We start from the raw sequence: 19,605 nt of genomic DNA, 5'->3' as shown, positions 1-19,605 counted from the left end.
TTATATGCAGTGTCCTTTCAAGACAAAATCTCCATCTTCACAGGAGGGTTTACGATGGGATTAGTTGAAGCCTGTTGCAAACTGCCGTCCGTCGATTTCTGGTGCTGAAGGGTCCTGACCAATGTTGGTATTTAACGAGTTGGGAGTGAGAACGGGTTGACTGAGAATGTGTCAACAGCTCACACAGACCTTGAAAATGCAAAACATCCTTTGAAATAAAAACACTGAACGTCTGACATGTCAATCTGTGTATTGCCTGGTTGCGTGTGCATTGTTGTATATGGAAAGATCATATGTCCTTAAATCTTTTTTTTGTAAATGCAGAATGAAGATCTGAATTCCTGGACAATAAATAAAGCCTCTTCAAACGAAGGAAGTGTATGCTGTTTGTTTGCCTGATTGACTGATTAACTAACTTAATCTCCTTTAATTAATTTCCCATTGAATCGGAACTTCCTCTGTGAGGAAATGAGATAGAGAAGTATTCTGAATGCTAAGTCATTGTGAGGGCTCAGGACCACTTCGACATCAAAAGCAGGTTGGGAGGGCGAGCAAACACTGCAAGACAATGGGACTGAGCTGAAGTGAATGGACGTTCTGGGTTGCTCAGCCTGGAAGAGAAAGCCAACGTGTCTTGACCAGATCACTGAGCAGTTATTTAAAACCATGTTTCTATATAGTCGTACATGAAGGTCCTGTTGAGCATTAAAATGTGTCTTGTCGGACCAAATCACAAGTCGACAGCTCTGAAATGAATTTGAATGACCTGAAAAGTATTGAAGAAGCTCTGAGGTGCAAACACTTAAAGCCACTTTTAGCTGCATCGAACAGCTACTTTGAGCTGCCACTCCAACAGAGCTACCATGGAGCCCACACTGTTAACTGTGTTAATACTCGCACTTGGCGCTGTAGCGAGCCTCCACAGAGGTGAATATACTATATGCACTGTGCGCTGCATTATTCTCAGAGGGCGTACAAACAGAATGACAAAAGCCTTAATTAAAGAGCAAAAGCAGCATGTGTATACATTCAGTATAGTAGCTAGCATGTGCTTATGCTAGTTAATGATGCTTGCGTACTCTGATTAAGTTTGTTCCATAGGTTTCTACGCTATGATTGACCCATCTGTACTGTCTTAACAAGGGTCAAATGTCTTTCTTTATTCTCCTAGTTTTCCTGGTGTTTGTCTTTCTAGAAGCCACATCTTTTACGGCTTTTCAAACATTTACATCATCTGACTTCCTTAGCGTATTTTCATTGAGTTAAAGCCAATGTTCTACCTCCTTCCATTACTGCCATTCACTTCTCCATGTGCGGGCATCCATCTCAGTCAGTCATTCTCTTAGTTTATCCTCCAGAAGCCGGACAAGAGAAAACTCCAGATGTTTGTCTCAGTGATAACACAGAGCTTCAAGGACAGAAACAGACAGACATACAGGAGGAGATGGATGTGTGTGTGTGTGTTTGTGTGTGTCTGTGTGTGTGTGTGTGTGTGTGTGTGTGTGTGTGTGTGTGTGTGTGTGTGTGTGGGTGTGTGTCCAAATTGGAGCCGGTCAGGAAGTTCAAAGCAGCAGGGAGGTAAGAACTGATAATGGCCTTTGACCTGTGACAGAAAGGTTGGAACAGACATTCTGCATGGCGTTTGTGACACAAACGCAGCATCATGGGTCAGGATATAATGAATCAATTAGAGCATAACTAGACATCATACTAAGGAGAAAGCATTATGACAAACATACATCTATGAACACACACAAATACACACCCACACACCAAAACCAAACCATTGAAGGGCAGCAACAAGAGTGGGAGGCAAACACGGAACATTTGACATTTCAATCAAAGATAGAGTATGAATAGCTTCTTTTTCTATCATCCCCAGCTGGAGTCCTTCTCTATTTCCTTCTCCCCTTCCTGTCCTCCTCCTACTCCTCCTCGTCCTATTTTTCTCTCGATCACTCTCGCCTCACCTCCAATCACTTCCTCCTCCTTCCCCTTCTCTGGTTTTTGTTTTGAGTTCTCTACTCTACACGTTTTTTTCTCCAATCTGTCAAATACTTGGTATATTTATCACCATGTAGGGAGTTCCGGTTTGGTACACACAGAGTACACGGTCTGTAGATTGATACACGTAATGTGGAACCAAAGTTCACAAGCCCGAGTTCCGCCTTTAAACTTTTATCCATACGCCTTGAGCCACATTCACACTATGAATACGCAAAAGAAATGCCGGAGCTGAAAGTCCAGTCTGCAGGCTCTCGGCCAGCTATGGAGAGAGAGAGCTGCGTATATGATGAAGACGGTGGGTCGGCGTTGCTCCGCTATTGTATGGGATGTGAAAGGAAACACATCCAACATGTAAATGCCTGTTAAAACAGCATCTTCCTAACGTGCTGATCACCGGGATGATACCATTTCTGAATGTTAAAACATAGCCAAGATGAAGTTTACTTAAACACTCTAAAACACTTCTATAATGGAGACTACTGTACTGGTTTTACAACATTTTGGACTAGTAAAATTCAGTTTTTAGGCTGATGCACAGGTCTTGTAAAACAGGTATTAATATGTGATTGTCATTGTTATATCTGCATATGAGGACACATTGAACTGTAAGGCTGGAGCCACACAGTGCAACCTTTTTCCTACATAAATAATGTAATCTTCTAGTTGCCAACAGTTAATACTTTAAGGCTTCTAAAAAGGAGTTTAAAGCTGAGTTATTGGTTACCTGAATTTGTGACCAATAAATTAAAATCCATTTCTGGGCAACTATTCACAGGGTTTGGGCTATAATACTGACATTTTGAATGCAACCTTCTCTCACATTTAGTAGAAAATAGAGCTACAGCTGATTGACCATAACAATCTAGTGTGATCACACAATCATTCATTGTCAAATGTATGCATCAGGCAGAAATGAAAATGAATGACTGAAACAGAAAATGTATATTTTTAGGTTTAAAATGAAACTTAACCCAGAATAATATACTCTCAAACAAGGCAGAGACAGATATCGCCAAAGGAATGAGAAAACCTAGAAGAAACTATGATGCTGCATTCATCCCGATATGTTAAAAATACCAAACTGAAGCTAAAACTGAAGGTATGTTAGCCTTCCAAGGTCAACACACTCTGATATCAGCTACAACAACATACAGGAGCAGACAACTAAAAATGACTTGATTTCTGACTACTGTCCCTCCCCCTGCCTCCATCCTCCTCTATTCTGGTTCAAATGTGACATCAACTTTATCCCTTTTGCCTCAATCTTTCTTCACTCAAAACTGAATCACTCCTATTGAGGTCAGATTTGTGTGTGTCTCTCTCTCTCTCTCTCTCTCTCTCTCTCTCTCTCTCTCTCGCCACCTCTCTTTCTCCCCCTCTTTGCTCATTTTCCTCACCAGTACACATAATGAATGACTGAAAAATGTGCACTGTGTGTGTCAGCTCTTGTCTGTGTGAGAGGACAGTTTCAGGGGCAACGTTTAACTCTGAACAAGAGGGACAGACGGGAAAACAGGAAGATGAAGGCCATTGATTAGATGGTGACATAAATAAGAGTCACTGGAGAAGACAGAGGAGTGGAGGGAGTCATGAATGACTCCAACTGTTGATCCTCCAAATCACAGCCAAGGAGCTAAGAGGGCAAAAGGATTTATATCAAGAAAAAGAAAGAAGGGGACTATTAATGGATGAGGCTGAAACGTGTGGTTGACTGAGTAATGAGTGAGAGTAATTGTGGACAGTACATTAAGAAAAAGAAAGAAAGAATGAAAAGAATGAAGAGGAAAATTGCACACAGAAATAAATCAGTTTTTTGAAGACTTAATGATGACAACATACAACTCGCACAATAAAACGGAAAAAGGTACTGCAATGGTGCAATGGTCGTGACGAGGGGCCAGAAAACACAATGAAGTTAGTTGCCTGAAGTAAAATATTATTTTATTATCAATGAATCTAGGAAAGTGGTAACACAAGCAGTGAATTAACATCTTCTCATGTGGTTCTTTGCAGATTTCAGCTTTCAGTTTTAGTTTGCTTGACTGACAAAACCAACACAGTGCTGCTTTATATAGAACCATGGACACATGATATTACACAAGCTAACTCTAATATGCTACATATCCAGTGGCAATTCTTTTTTATAATCCTCAGAGAAAACAAGACTGAAAAAGACTAAAAACATGACAGAAAAACAACTTTAATGTTGAGGTTCACGTTTCTCTGTTTCTGTCGAATATGTAAGCAGATAACTATTTGCTAACACATTATCTTCAATAACTTGATAAACATAATACTCATTGCTGTTTTAGTCAGCAGCCAACAGTGGAATATATCTGTGTCGACTGTAAACAAGAAGCGACTAATAGAGGGACATAGAGGAATATGAGAAGGATATTTGATGTCCATCATATCTATCTTTGTCCCCTCTTTTTCGTTATTTCCATCAGTCATCCACTCTACAGAGGAGTCTTTGTGGCTGGTCAGAGTCAGAGAAAATGAATAGAGAGATTGCGATGCAATGGGAAAAAAAAGAGTGAAACAAAAAGTAAAGGGAGACATTACAGCGAATGCGAGATGATATCTTGAAACGTCTCACATACACTTTCAAAGGGCGGCCTACTTGACTTGATGTTGTACAGCCAGTCACACACATGCACACACACACGCACACACACACGCACACACACGCACACACACACACACACGCACACACACAAAGTATCAAACCTGAAGAGTGTGTAAAATAATAAATAAAACAATAGACAGAGTGTGGTTCCCATGCTCGTCACTCGTAAATAGCAGAATTGGCAGCGGACACACCGATTGTAATCAGTAAGCCACACACACACACACACACAGACACACACACAGAAGTGCTCTCAGACCACTAATACCCATAAGGCCCTTGTGTTTGGGGTCATTGTGGTTGGCTTTGATTTTGTTATATCACACCACAGTCAATTTTGCAGGCAACCATGAGTTCATCCATGAGTCTGTTGCTGTTTTGACTGTGGTTGGCATCAACATATTGGAAATATTGGATTTCTGACTAATGGAGAATTACATTGTCTGTGTTATACAGATACTGGACTTATTATGAGCTTATGATTGGACTTTGTAGTAGTTCTCTAACTCTGTCTCCTCTGACACCCTAGCTGTCAAAAAAAGGGCGATCTGTCTTTGAATTGCGTCTTTGAACATATTATCCATTTGTCTTTAGCGTGAATAGTCCTTTTTAAGACCCAGGCAACCCAAATTGATCTCACCGACTGATACAAGTGTTTGCATTGCCTTCAATCTGTTGTTAAGTTGCACTAGAACACCACAAACACTGCAGCTGATGGTCAGCTGCCCAGCACCATGCACATACTTTCTTTGGCTCTACATGTGAGACTCATTATTAACAATAACAAAAACAAAAAAGCTATAGTTTCAACAAAGAAACTACTATATTTGTCTAGTTTCTTTGTATTTTCTTTGAAATCTTTATACAAGTGTATATATGTTTAAACAGACAGCTCAGAATACAGTTTTCATGACGCTGCCTATCCGTCTCTACGGTTTGCTCGAGCTCAAAATACAAATTGAGAGCATGTTTGATAAAAAGTTGCTTTAGAAACTCAGGCTGGAATGGGAACTGTTCCAGCCAACTCTTGAGGGCATGTGCATTGAATAATAAGCTTCCCTTGACATCAAACTAATTACATGTTTGAAGTTAAACTACTTTGAACATGTTTGGCGTGAACTCAGCTTTACCCCCAAAAAGCATGTCATAACTGTCAGGATTTTCCTAATATAAACCTCCACCCTGCTGCAGCTCAGAGCCGGCTGGCACGCTAAAGTTAACTCTGACGCTCAAACCACATCAATAGCAGGAAACCTTCAATTGGGAGCAGTTGGCACGGTGCTAGCTCTTACGCACGGCAAACAATAGAGCTACCTCAACACTGCGTGCAAGTGTATGCACATCTGTGTATGTGTCTTTCTTTGTCAGGCAGGGAAACCTGCCAACACACCAGAGAGTGCGGGGGCATGGGACGATGAGAAACAGTTCAATCTCTCTAGTAAGAAATTGCTGTCGAGCTCCAGTAAATACCTCTTTACTATAGTTTTAAAATGAATCATGTCGGCATGTTTGACTTCACATTTGTGCGGTTGGTCCACTTTGAAGGCTGTTTAAAGAGTTATTAGTTCACCTACATCTTAATACAAGAAAAACATGTTTTCTCTTTGACTTTTTTGTGCCCTGCAGATAGTTTTGATTTCATTTCTTAACCAACAATGGGCTATCCTGACCCTAACTACTCAAAATCAATGCCTAACCTTAACCAATAGTCTCTGCCTCAACCAGCTATGGAGGGCAGGTTTGGAGTTGGACTCACATACTGATCCTTAACCGTTTTATATCCGACTGCAGCAATAAAGCTCGGCTACGCTTGAGCTTTTGAATGCGTCCAAGAAATGTAGCTTGTGTGGACGCGACCTCACTGCTTGATCATTAAAAGACCGAAGCTACTGACAAGTTATTTGCTATTTGATACAGAAAAAAGACGACAATACCACCACTACTGAGAAATGTAGTTTGTAGTGCCTCTACTTGAAGCGCTGGGACTGCTTGACTCCTTTAAGTATCTTCTGTAAAATAACTAAAAACACTTCAAATCACTGGAACTGCAGAAAGCTTCAAATGCAGCTCCCGGCAAAACAAAAGACTTTGACTGGTGTGATGACGGGGAAACTTTTTTTTTTTTACTCAAGGTGGGAGGATTATGGAATAAGGAAGACCTCACCTGAAGAAAATGAACATGCACATACACCAAGACACATTCCCAACTGAAGCCTATATTGTGCTCTAATAATAGGCTGCTGAAACAGACAAACATCCCCTGTTCTGTCATCTCCTTCTCCTCTTCTTTCCATGCCCTCACCCTCCTTCCTCTTCTTCACCTCAGTTTTCTTCCCTACTTAAAACCTCCTTCCTGTCTGCATTTTTTCCATGTTCTAGCCCTCCTTCCTCTCCTCCCCTCTTCCTGGGAATTTTGTTTCACCTGGCCTTCAAAATAGATTTGGTCTCCTTGTTTTTTCCATCTCTAATCCCCTCCTCCTCTTCATCTCCTCCTCCTACTTCACCTGTTATTACAGAATATTTCCACTGACAAATACCTGAGGAATGAAACTGCACACAAACATACATCTGTACAGAGAGTGAAAACATAGCTTAGATCACACAGCCTACATAAAAGACAACGGTGAATTGTGTTGAACTGGATGTGAGCTCATCGGATGATATATATTCTTCCGACAGTTTATCAGGTTGCTGTCATTCCTCTTCCACCTCTCCAGCTTCCCTGGCTGCCTTCCCCAGTATACAGAGGTAAAGATTCATAGACTACAGAAAATAATGGAGTGAAGTGAAGCTCCAATTAAGCCTGAAGTCATTGGATCATTTAGTGTCGTAACATACTGTAACATGATGTTGCCGAGCTTCAAATTTCATATTGAAAGCTCAAAAAACGCCTCCACCTGTATGGTTTTTGCAGGTGTAATATCTGCGTGAGGCAAAGTAAATAATAAAAGTGACGCATAGGGATATTATTATCACATACGGAAATATGTCAGAAAGAGGATTAAAACTACAGAAGAGAAAATAACAAAGTGGGTTCTGATTTGTGAAGAAAAAGACTAGGAGGGGAATAGGGAGAAGAGGTAATGAAAAAGAGGCTGACTGGAGAGGAGCGAGAGCAGGCGACAGCAGGAGAAAGAAGACAGGAAGGTAGAGGAGATAGAAACGGTCTATAATGGGCTTTTTGTTATCCTTAAAGATAGGCGGGTGGTGTAGATATAGAAAGACTGAAGGAGGACAGGAAGAGTTGTGTTAGAACTTATCATGGACAAGAATTTGGGGAACTATTGTTGACTTATCTAAGAACCCCAAATCATCAGCAAACACACTTTAACTTCATTCATGATGTAATATGTTTGATAAACTGAGTGTTGGGTGGATACAGGCTGTGCTTGGTACACACCTGCTGCAGTAATGCTCTGATATACTGATACTGATGGTACGGTGTGTTTACTGCCAACAGAATTCCACACCATGAGAATTTAAAAAAAAAATGGTTCAGTTTCTTCACCTTCCGAAATTGCATTCACCTGACAACACCTCAGAGTAATGTACAAACTGTTGGGATGAACAAAAAGGCTCAAGGGCATCCCAACAGTTTTAAAATCAAAATGCTATTGTGTATTACGCTAGCATTTTGTACTTCCGTTAACAAGACTTACAGTGTGGTTTTTAAGCATTGGGTTTTGTTGGTAATCGTGAGAAACCAACCAGTGCGCTAAATTTAGATAAATTATCCAAACAAAAAACCCAGCGTGTTGCTCCAGCAGTCCCGAAATCTAGCAATAAAGTGGCCAAGAGAACTTCAACACATATAAGAAAGAATGATCTTGAATAAGATAACCAACTCTAGGTTTAAGTACAGAGAAATCCAAAATATATATAAATACATTACATGGCCAAAGGTATGTGGACACCCTTGATTGCCCAACATCTTTTTTCTGGATCCAGATGGCCATTCATCTGCTGCTGTAACAGCCTCCTTCTGGTTTTAGGATTTCCACCAGATTTTGAACCTGACTGCAGGAATTTGCTCCCATTCAGCCAAAAGAGAATTATTGAGGTCCAAGACTGATGTTGATTGATGTGCAGACCAGTCAGGTTCCTCTACACCTGGGGTTACCTGGTACCGGTTACCTTGTGTTACTTAAGGTCCACATTTGATAGTTAAAAAAATCGAGAGAAAAAGCTTACCAAATAAGTGAGAAATAAAAAAAAAAAATAAACTTAGCTGTAAATATGACAAAAATAAATGTATATCGGTCATGACGTGACCGATATACATTAAAGAGAGAGAGGGAGAAAGAGGGTATTTAACAAGCCTTCCCCGAAGCAGGTTGAGGCAGGTTAACTGGCATTCCAATATCTCCCTCCTCTCCTTCTCATTCATTCAGCCAGAGGTAGGGGGGGGGGGGGGGGGGGGGAGGGGGGAGGTACACACTCTCTGAGCCCTGTCACTGTCTCTCACACACACACACACACACACACACACACACACACACTTGTAAACCCTGGCCTTAGCCTACCTACATTCTTTCAAGACAAAACTGCAACCTGGTAACCAGAGACTCTCTCTCCCTCCCTCTCTCTCCCTCTCTCTTTCTCTCCCTCTCTCCCCCCTCTCTCTCCCTCTCTCCCTCTCTCTCTCTCTCCCTCTCTCTCTCTTTCGCTCTCCTCCGACCTCCCTCCTAAAGCTGTCCTCTTAGCGTTGATGCCACCCAGAAAACGTGTTGTTGCGATGTAGGTTGTAAACATTTTTGAACAGATGTAATCTACCTGCAGGTTTTATACAAAGGACCCACATGTCTTTCTAAATCAGTTGTGGTTGAATTTGAAACATCTAACTGTTGATTTTCTTGATTTTTTTCTCCACTGCACTCATTCAGGAAGTGAACATGCAGAGCAAGTGTACAAAAAACATCCTCACAATGCTGTTGTAGAAAACTAATACAAGAACACTTATCGGCTAATGCACATCTACGACTGCAGCTAACAAGGATTTTCATTACGAACAACGTTGTCCTTTGTTTAAATTAATTGATTAAATAAATTCCTGCTATTGATTGTTTAGTCTATAAAATGTTTTAAAAAATATATATATATGAGAAGGGGAGTTTTTTCTCGCCACGATGCTTTCTGAATGGAAAGCGCTTCAAGCTAACTTCTGTTCGTACTTGACGAAATTGAATTGGATTGAATTAAGTTTTCGGGATTGAAAAGATGTCAGATGTCATGTTTTGTCCAAGCAACAGTCTAAACCCAAAGATATCCAAATATACAAAGAAATAAAACAAAGCAAATAAGAAAATCCTCATATTTGGGCATTTGAAACCAGAAAATATTGGTGTTTTTGCTTAAAGGGACACTCCCTCAAGTAAATATTGAAGTTCCAAAATGTTAGTCAAATAGAAACATCAGTATTAAATTGAGATTGTTTAATAACCAGTTAAAAGTTCCTCCCAGTAACAAAGTCCAGATCCCATAACATACTGCCTGCATTGTTGTCATCCAGTCAGTGCTAGCATGATTGTGAACATCTTTTTATTCCTGTTTGTACTACAAGGTAAACAGGCTTATAAAAGCTTAAACACACAGTGACAACAACAGCTCCCCGCTTCTCTATTAAGACCTTCGACCCTGAGAGAGAAGCTGACGAGAGAAAGAGAGGAAGCGAATCAAGTGAAGAGAGAGGAGAAAGGGGACGATAGACGTAAGAGGGATGGGAAACTGAATGCCATGACAGAAAACACTCTTGTCAAGGACACAAGTGCACAGACACACAGGACGCGCAGCGCTGCTGAATGCGGGCACTCGAGCAGGAGAGCCTGGCACAAAAGAGTCACATTCAGAAACAGAAATGGTTGTTCAAGAGCGACGTTCAAAAACACAAAAAGGTTAACTTGGAGCACAGGAAGACAGAGTGAAGCTTTTCTGTATGCTGAGTGTGTCCCTGTGTGTGTGCTATACATCTATACGTGAGTGTGTGTGTCATTCTGATAGAGTCAATGCTCCTGCCAATAACAACGTCTCTCAAATCAACTGAAGAGTTGAGTTTTTCTTTTCTTCTTTTGGGTCAGTGAGCTTTAAGAGGCTGATTTATCACTGAGCTACTAAACCAGTAAATGGGCTCAGATGAATTTCACATTCATTATCAGAGAAGGCCAGGCAGAGCTGTTTATTGCTATGAGTTAGCGCAGAGTTTACCAGCAGCTCACAAATGTATTCACTACAAGTGGCTTTGGCTGAAATCAGCCTCCTTTCCAGTTAAATAAAACATATGAGATAAATGGATCTATCAGTTGTAAAGGCTGCAACTAAAATATTTTCACATTTCTAAGAACAGAATTTCAGGTGAATAAATGTACTCTACATTTCTAATAAAGGCGCTGATCCTGAATCATCCTGTCAAGCTGGAATACTAGAAAACGCTCAGAGAAGCATTAACACCGTTGCACAGTCCACAAAGACTATTTTTTACTGTTCTGAAATCCTAGAGCAAACACACATTTAACAATTCTAGAGACATCAGTAAAACATGCCACTCTTTGTGCATGTGACCCATCAACAATCCTGATGGGAAAATCATCTTGGAACCACAAACGACAACATTTAACATTTTAACATTTGGCATTTACCCTTTGCTGTTTTGTTTTAGGGCTGGGCGATATGGAAAAAAAAAATAAAATTATGATATTTTTCACCGAATACCTCAATATCGATATTAAGATATTGTAGGGTTGACTATTGGTGCGTACACAAATATTTACAAAATTAGATTTGAGAGGTGGAGGGACAGGCGTGGCGGCGGCAAACACGCCACGGCCAATTAGAAGACGTGTATACCGTTAAAAACATTGGCAGAGCTGGTGTGCTGGTCAGCCACAGATTGACCAACAAAAAAAACCTAAATAGACACCATTTGTAGCTGTGTTTCAGTATTTAGATTCAAATGAGTCCTACCTGTCCGAGGTCCAGGGTGACGTTCACCTCGTTGTACTCGGTGCTGCGGGACAGAGGCGGGCTCTGCCACCACCGTTCCGTTCCGTCGACGGCGTTGGTGATGGGGTGAGCGCGATCGCTCTCGCCCTGGCTGCAGATGTCACAGTATTGTCCCTGAGAAGACAGAGACAGAGATGTATAAAGTTTTGATATTTGCTTGAGTATAGACGGTTACTGTCATAAAGCTTTTAACTGAAACTTCCCTGTGTCCAGTATCAAATCTAAGAGGTCGTACTTGAGACCTCGCTGTTCACCTTTTAGCTGTTTCAACCACATTTTCCCCACAGCGTTATGCACCGTCCTCACAGTTAATCTCTGGGATATAAGATAAGTCAAAGCACCATGCCATTTGTCTAATCCATGTCTCCGATTTTCACCAACATCCTTGCATTATGCTTTGATCATTAGATATGTCATCAAATGTCACAGAGGATACACAAGAGCTTCCATGTACCAAATGAGAGTCTGCAGGGTTTGACTCCAATCAGTTGATACACCCGGTGATTAGATTAGTAGCTTCAACAGGAGAGGAGGAACTAATCAATGAGATGTTTGCTGTAGTTTTTGGTTGGATTATCTCATTATTTCATATTGAAAAAAAGTCACTTTTATGTTTTGTTTTTGCTCTTAATTACAGATCTACTGTGGAGACTGAACTTCTTGCTCAGAGACACCATGGGAGGATATAAGTAGTGATGAACACACACTGGTTATTGTGAGACTTTACCCCTCTAACCACCCAAACCAGTGTTTCAGAGTCACAAAAAACAATATGAAAACGAACTGTTTGTCCCCGAAGCTAGCCGAGTCAAGTTACTTATATTCCAGCGGTGAGGCGACTGCACTCAGGTTACTGTAACAGTGAGGCCATAGCTTCTATTGTGTTTCTGCTAGTAGGTTCAAATGTATCATAAATGTTGTCTCTGTTGTAGTCTGATGTGTTGTGTGCTGTCTGATTTGACATCATAGTGTACTATATGGAAAATGGAAAATCATTCATATTAGGAAATTCCATAGCCTTAGTAAAAACATAATACACTCTTGCTACTATAAAGCACGTCATCTGTCAATTAGAGTATGATACACTAGTATCTCACTCAGAGAAAATTCCACAAAGTCAAAATTACAATCATTTGTATTTACACTTGTAGTCACTTCTTAACAACAATTATTTCCAAAGAACACTAAGTGTAAAGGCTGGTACAACCTAAAAAAGCAAAGTTAGACATGACCTAAAAAGTGGCCATAGCATAAATCAGGCCTCACTGTCTGGTATTTGTTTTTGAAAAGTATGCAGTCCTGCTGTCTAAATGTCTCCACAGACATGCGTATTTCTGTAAACTGTGTTTACACAAGCATTGTTTTTAAATACTCTCTGTCCAGGTGAAAATGCAAAAAACGAAATCAACATTGGAATGGCTCCTCCTAAGGGTCTGGGGCCGATCCTGGATGGGAAGTTTAGTTGTGGACCGTTCCCCTCCGAGGGGTCTGTTGATGGTCTATTGTGACAACATTTATTTTTCCTTTTTATAATGAAAGCATGGTGGACTCTGTTGTGCGGCCACTGTTGTGCCCTGCCCTTCCCCCCTCCTCTCTGGCATGCTGGCCAGGGGCCTCCCACAAAACAAACAAAGACACAAATTTTTTTATTGAAATCGGACACATCCTCCGTTTTCTTCACTGTTATTAATGATCTTATTAGCATTTATCGTCTTCCATCTTTTTGTGATCATTACGTAGTCATCATCATTATAAACATACCTCACCTATTCCTACTAGTCATGTCACAAACACTGGCCAACTTAACCTCTCAGTTTAATATTAACTGAACACACTCTGACGTTACAAGGCAATAACTCGGTCTACATAGTGGCCAAACCATGGAATTACAACTTCCGGGTCCACCATGTGATGCCATTGGGCTCAAGTCCACTTGAAGTGTCCATGCCACCTCTTTGGTTTCTAAAGCCTCTCTTCATTCTTGGCTAATCCAGTTTGTTTGTCAGAGCGTTTAACCCGACCACTCGTGGCTATGTAAGCGTTAGCATAAACTAAACAAGTGTGGACCTGAACAAAAGCCTGAGTTAGGAGATGTTATCACTGCGGTCAGAGGTCACTGCTTACTATCTGACTCTACCCCCTCCACCCCACCCCCAAACACCCTCTCCCGTCCCCTGACTTCCTTCTTTTCACATTTGTGTGAATCTTGTTGAGCCTAAAATTAGTCTGTGGAATGAAAATGACATATCTATGTGCCTCGACAACAAATTATGGCTGTTAAAGAAACATAGCTGCCCTGAATAAGAGATTAGTGAGGAGAAAATTAACCTCTTTTGAGCGCAAGATTAAGTAAATCAAGGACACATTGTTCATTGAGTGAATGAATAAGTATGAATGACTAATTTGAGGTTCACAATTTATCAAACATGACCCTCAGCAACACCTATTGGGCTCAGTAGTTGTATATATCTCTTTTAGTTATCTAAATATATCCCTTAATACTAATTTATTATGTTGTCTGTAAAATCTGAGACCACAAAGCAGTGCACAACGACTTGAAAACACAAAAGAAGGCAGGAATCACCTCCATTCAGCAGCTGAACGCAGGCAAACGAAGGTGCTTCTCAGGATGAGAGTTTTGAAACAGCTAACAATGACCCAGCTGATTTCCTACCCAAGTTTGTGACACCTTAAAGGAACATCACACAGTGAGATGTCAGGGAGTCTGCTTCTTTATTTCTGCCTGGCTGTCAAACACCCTTTCACGCTATTTTGTTCGCTTTTTATCATTTTTCTTTCACAGCACACACTCATTCCTCTCAACAAAAAGACCACCAGGAAAAGAACATTTCAATGCTCTCTCTCTCTTTCTCTCTCTCTCTCTCTCTCTCTCTCTCAACCGTTGTTCACCTCTATTCCCACTTCTTTCCTTCCCTCCACGGTTAGGTCAATGAGCAAAACTCTCCAGCAGCATTGCCCTGAGGACCTGGATTCCTCCCTCAGAGGGAGACAAAGTGTTGCTCAGTCAACACCTGCCACTTTAAGTAATCAACCATTTTTTCCTCTCTAAGCATAATGTGCAGCCTTTCTCTTTCCGCTAACTCTTCCTAGATCACATTTATGTATGTGTTCTGCTTACATCTTACATGGCATCAGTTGTTTATGATACTTCACCAAAATTAAAAAGGTGCTTGTTTTTACAGCCTAAATTCCCAGTGACATCTATCATGAGCAACTGGTACAATTCCTGGTGCAACGTATCTTCATTCAACGGATGTAGTTATGAAAAGTACTTTTTTGTGTGTTTTCCTACAGGTGTCTAGCAACATGAGAGGGATCAGTCCACCTGTGCATCTCTTGCAATGTTCAGGCAACAAAACTACTTGGATATGCTTCGGAAAAGATGTGGTTACGTGACAAATTCTGGTTTCACACGGGACACGGGCAGCACTGCGTAAAAGTCCTGAGCTTTCTGCCACACCACACACACACCACAGTCCTCCTGCGTTTTTTAATTAATAAAAACACTCTGCGGCTTGCTGTCAAATCAAAACAGGATTAACTTCAGCACAGAAAAGTGAGTGTGTTTTCTGGTAATGTGTGTGTGTGTGTGTGTTGTTCAGGGGGTGCAGTGGGCCGAGCCACAATAGCCCAGCAAAGTGGGTTAAACCTCTTGGCCCAAACACATAATGCGCCATTCCTCGAGCTAATGACCAGATTTCTTGGGTTCATTTTGAGATTTCCTGAGCTAACTATGCACCGACGTCCCCACTTCTACCAAACTGCCCTGAGCAGGCAGGTCAGAGAAGACCTGGAAGAAAACTCTGATGAGAGAATATTTGGTTATAATTCTATAAAAGTGAGTAAAATGTGGTCAGGATCAAGTACTGCAGAGAATTTAAGACCAGTGTGCCAATTTACCAGCTGAATTAAAGATAATTACTCAATAAAATTAAAGATAATTACTAAGATAAAATTAATTACTTAGTAAAACATTTTAGTCTTTACATTCAAACAACACTTCAGACTCCCCTCTATTAATTATCACCAATCGTACATTTATCTCTCAACAACACATCTTTATCTTTATGTCTGATCTCTTTTCATTTCAGTTCACAAGGGACTTGTTAGCCAGCATGTCACTTGTTTTCCAAATAACAAACATCAGCGAAAAGATTTAGAAGTGACCGAATCCCACTCTTCCCTCCTGTCTTATGAATCACTACAGAGTAAGTGGCGGTCACTTTGGGCGCGATAATCTTGCAGATAAAGGAAGGGCTGTGAGGAAGGGCAACAACAGGTGAGAGAGGGAGAAGGCAATACGCCTGCATGATATTGCCCAGACAGTTGCTATCAATGGTTAACCCATGAAACTGCAATATGCCTTTGGGCTAACTGGTGGTATTCTGGAGGCTCAAACATCAGACACCACAATGGTTTTCACAAGCTCATCATCACATTAAAAACTTATCTATAAACACATAAAGCACGATGTGGTAGCGGAATTTCTGTGGAGTACCCTCCAAGTGAAATGTTGCCTGTCCTTATATAAGTGGCCCGTGTTAAGTGTTGCCAAGTCCTACAAAGGAAGCCGTGCATGAAATAATGACTTGGCAGAGCAGTTGGAGATGCATGCACACTGCTGACCCCCTCTGTTCAACTCTCTACTCTGAATGCAGTGAAGTGTGCAGGTTGGCATTCCCAGAAAGTCTAACATAGAAAAACTGGATCAAAACATGCAGTTTCGTGACAGAAAACTGCTGCAAAACATTTCCGCAGTACATTTCAAAAGCTTACTATGAAACGTTAAGATCATAGTGTCATCATATATCTTTAATCTGATTCCATTAAGTCCTGGAAGTTGACTGATGAAGCAATAGTATGCTGCAAAGGCAACACAATAGGATAAGATCCCATTAGGTCTACACATATGAAAGGAATAAGTGTTTAATGCTGCCATACAGAGATACTACAAGAGCACCAGTCACTGTGAGGCTACTATTGAGTACCACAGACACACTCGGAGCCTGGAGGAATATCATTAAAATAATTGAACATTGACACACACGAATATCACTGTAAAACTCACAATTGAGCATGCAACACCGTAACAGACTATGAAGGACAGCTGAAATTAACATTGACTATAAGGAACATTATGGAAGAAAAAAAATCCATTGGATCCAATCAAGTTTCCGACTCAGTATTGAGCAGTAATAGTGGTGTAATTATATGTTTATAACGTGTTGTCCTGCTCACCCGGATGGTCTGGCTCGGGTCTCCGGACACCGGGCCTCCGACCAGCTTGCAGTACAGGTCCTGCAAGGATCTGCCGGTGTCGTCCTCCCCGCAGGTCGCCGTGGCAGTGATTTTGGTGCCCTCGGCCAGGTTAAAGTAGGGTGGGTGCAGGCTGTATCCGTTTACCCCGTTAGTCGGCAGCTCCTGAGCCGACACGAAGTGACAGAAGGTCGCCAACAGCGGCCACAGCAGCAGCGCGAGCCGCGTCTGGGCGCGCAGAGCCGGTGGCAGCGCCGGTCCACTCGCCATCATCTCCACCTGTTCGCTCGAGCCCGGTCCGAGGAGGGCGAAAAGTTAAGAGGAATGAGTCGCTCAGAGTTTCAGGAGAAGTGAGCCGTTAACGCGCGTAGGAGAGAGGCATTAGTGGGGGGGAAAGTGAGAGAGAAGAAAGAGAGGAATGGGAGTTCGGTTTTTTTTTTTACTCCCGGAGAGCGGTGCGTTGAGGTTCCAGTCCTCTTTCTCTCCGTGTCGCTCCACCAGGCACCTATTCCAACTCAATCTGCTGCTCCCTCCCTCCCCCTTCCTCTCGTTTGGCCCGTCCCCAGCGGCTGGAGGAGGGCACAACTTCTACCAATGCTTTGTGTTTGACTCACTTTTTTTAAAGCAATCATCACGGTTCATTAATTGGTTCATAAAGCCATCACACATGGATGCATCGGTTAATCTGATACATGTTTTGGGGAATTCATTACTCACTTGTTTTGTGGAATTCATTACTCATTCCTCTTTCTTCTTTCCCAGCCCTTCATTCTCTAGTCTGCTATACCTTTTCCCTTTTTCCTCCCCATCACTCTTATAAGTGTAAAATAAAGTATCTTTGTTTCTTTACTGTGTCATTAATGTTGACATTCCTGCATCATTACACTAACCCAGTAGCAAAACAACAAATGGGATATAAAACCACACAAACAGAATGGGCATCCAGATTACCCCTCAAACACACACACACACACACACACACACACACACACACACACACACACACACACACACACACACACACACACACACACACACACACGAATAAACACAGACAGACAGGTGTTCTCAACAAACACACAGAGACGGCCACACACTCAGCTCCTGTAGGCACACACAGAAAAAGGAATAGGCTTGAATTGGGAATATGCAATGATTTTGACAAATTATTTGCTGTGACAACCACTTTAGTGATTTTTGCATGGATCATTTAAACTGTTTGCAACCACATTTCACATCTTTATCAGAAAATGGAGTTGACTAAATTATTAAACTTTGTCAAAATCATAATGCTGTTAATTTTAGAGTGGATTTTCTCATTCACAATCTGCTTATTGGTGCAATGAACAATGAACAGAGTAGGAGAAAACACAAAATAAAAGTACACATACTACACAACAAAAGTCAAGTAACATAGATATAGAATAGAAGAATGCCAATAGAAATATGATAAAAGACTATACAAATATGTGCAATATATTTGTTTGTTTTTTAAGTTCTAGAAGTCATAGTTTTGTGCAGAAATGTGCGAAATATTGTCGGGGGATGTGCAGAAGTTCACAGTATGAAGTATAAATATGATGTGCAATGCCGGAGGAAATAATCCAAAAGGTGCGCACTAACGCATCGACACAGATGTTAAGACAGTGATGTAACTTAGAGGAGGGAATAAGAGTCTTTCAGCAAGGTTTTGGTCCTGATGGATCGAATCCGGTCTCCAGACAAAAAAGTTGGAATTGTCTGTTTCTCAAACCAGAAGAGCGAATGATACGATGATGTCTGCCCTTGTTCTTGACACTGGCTTCAGTGTATTCTGATTTGTTTTAATACAATTTTAAGCCAACACATGATGCTTTTTACCAAACCAAATAGGTTTGTCTTTTTTGGGGGGGAAACAATTTGAAATGTTAACTGCATGTTTTCAAACTGCAACTGTAATCTGGGAGAAAATACATTTCACTCAAAACATAATTGAGAATGCATTTTAGTTGTATATGAATATTGTTGTAAGAGACAGAATTGCCCCCCATAATATATACATACATACAACCACCTGTTATTATGTCACTCTAGTTAAAGTTAGCAGGTCACATGATGGCAACTGGGTTGACCCCATGACAACTGAGCAAACTACATTTGCTGATGAAGACTGTGACATGTGGTTGAAAGCTCTCAAACAGCTAAAAAATGGACCTTGAGTTAAGTTAATTTTGTTGTATAAACATTACATTGTGAAAAGTGATTTGGCCTGTGTACGTCTGTTGGTTGGGGAAAACCTGCATGTATTACACTTGCAATATCTTGTTAAAGATTTTGCTGGTTAGGCTCACAGTTTGAAACTGTTAGCACCACAGCTACACAGTCAAATTCTGTTTAGGAGATTGTGTATACAAATGTGTGTTAATCTGCTTAAACTCCAGGACTCAGCAGGCGGCCTGTCATTCTTCTGTGCTTATCATCCGTCCTCCTCTCTCTCTTTCTCTGTCGCGTCAGACCATCCCATACAGACCTTTGTCCTGCTGTCGGTCGTGTGTGAGAGAGAGACAGTGTGTCCACTCAGTATTCCGTCTCAACACACACACTTTCTTCAACTCTAAATGGCTCATGTCACAGAAGAAAAGACACCATGATCTTCCGTTACTCAACCGTCTTCCGTTTGACAACACCGGAAGCTGCTGTCGGCCCTCAGAATAAGT

General features: G+C 41.2%; 1 protein-coding gene across 1 annotated transcript in view; it reads right to left on the bottom strand.

Moving 5' to 3' along the window:
* lama5 (laminin, alpha 5) overlaps positions 1-17,182 on the bottom strand; it is a gene marked incomplete at both ends in the record, with an annotated part of 89,975 nt that extends 72,793 nt beyond the window's left edge. Inside the window, 2 exons of the mRNA XM_079226109.1 lie at positions 11,594-11,746; positions 16,892-17,182. Coding sequence (XP_079082235.1) covers positions 11,594-11,746; positions 16,892-17,182 — 444 coding nt within the window. The remainder of the gene's footprint in view (positions 1-11,593; positions 11,747-16,891) is intronic.
* Between the last annotated feature and the right edge of the window lie 2,423 nt (positions 17,183-19,605).

This window comes from Taurulus bubalis (assembly GCF_910589615.1).
Source record: "Taurulus bubalis genome assembly, chromosome: 11".
NCBI lineage: Eukaryota > Metazoa > Chordata > Actinopteri > Perciformes > Cottidae > Taurulus > Taurulus bubalis.
The sequence above is the reverse complement of the archived record's forward strand: the minus strand, read 5'-3'. Positions and strand labels throughout refer to the sequence as shown.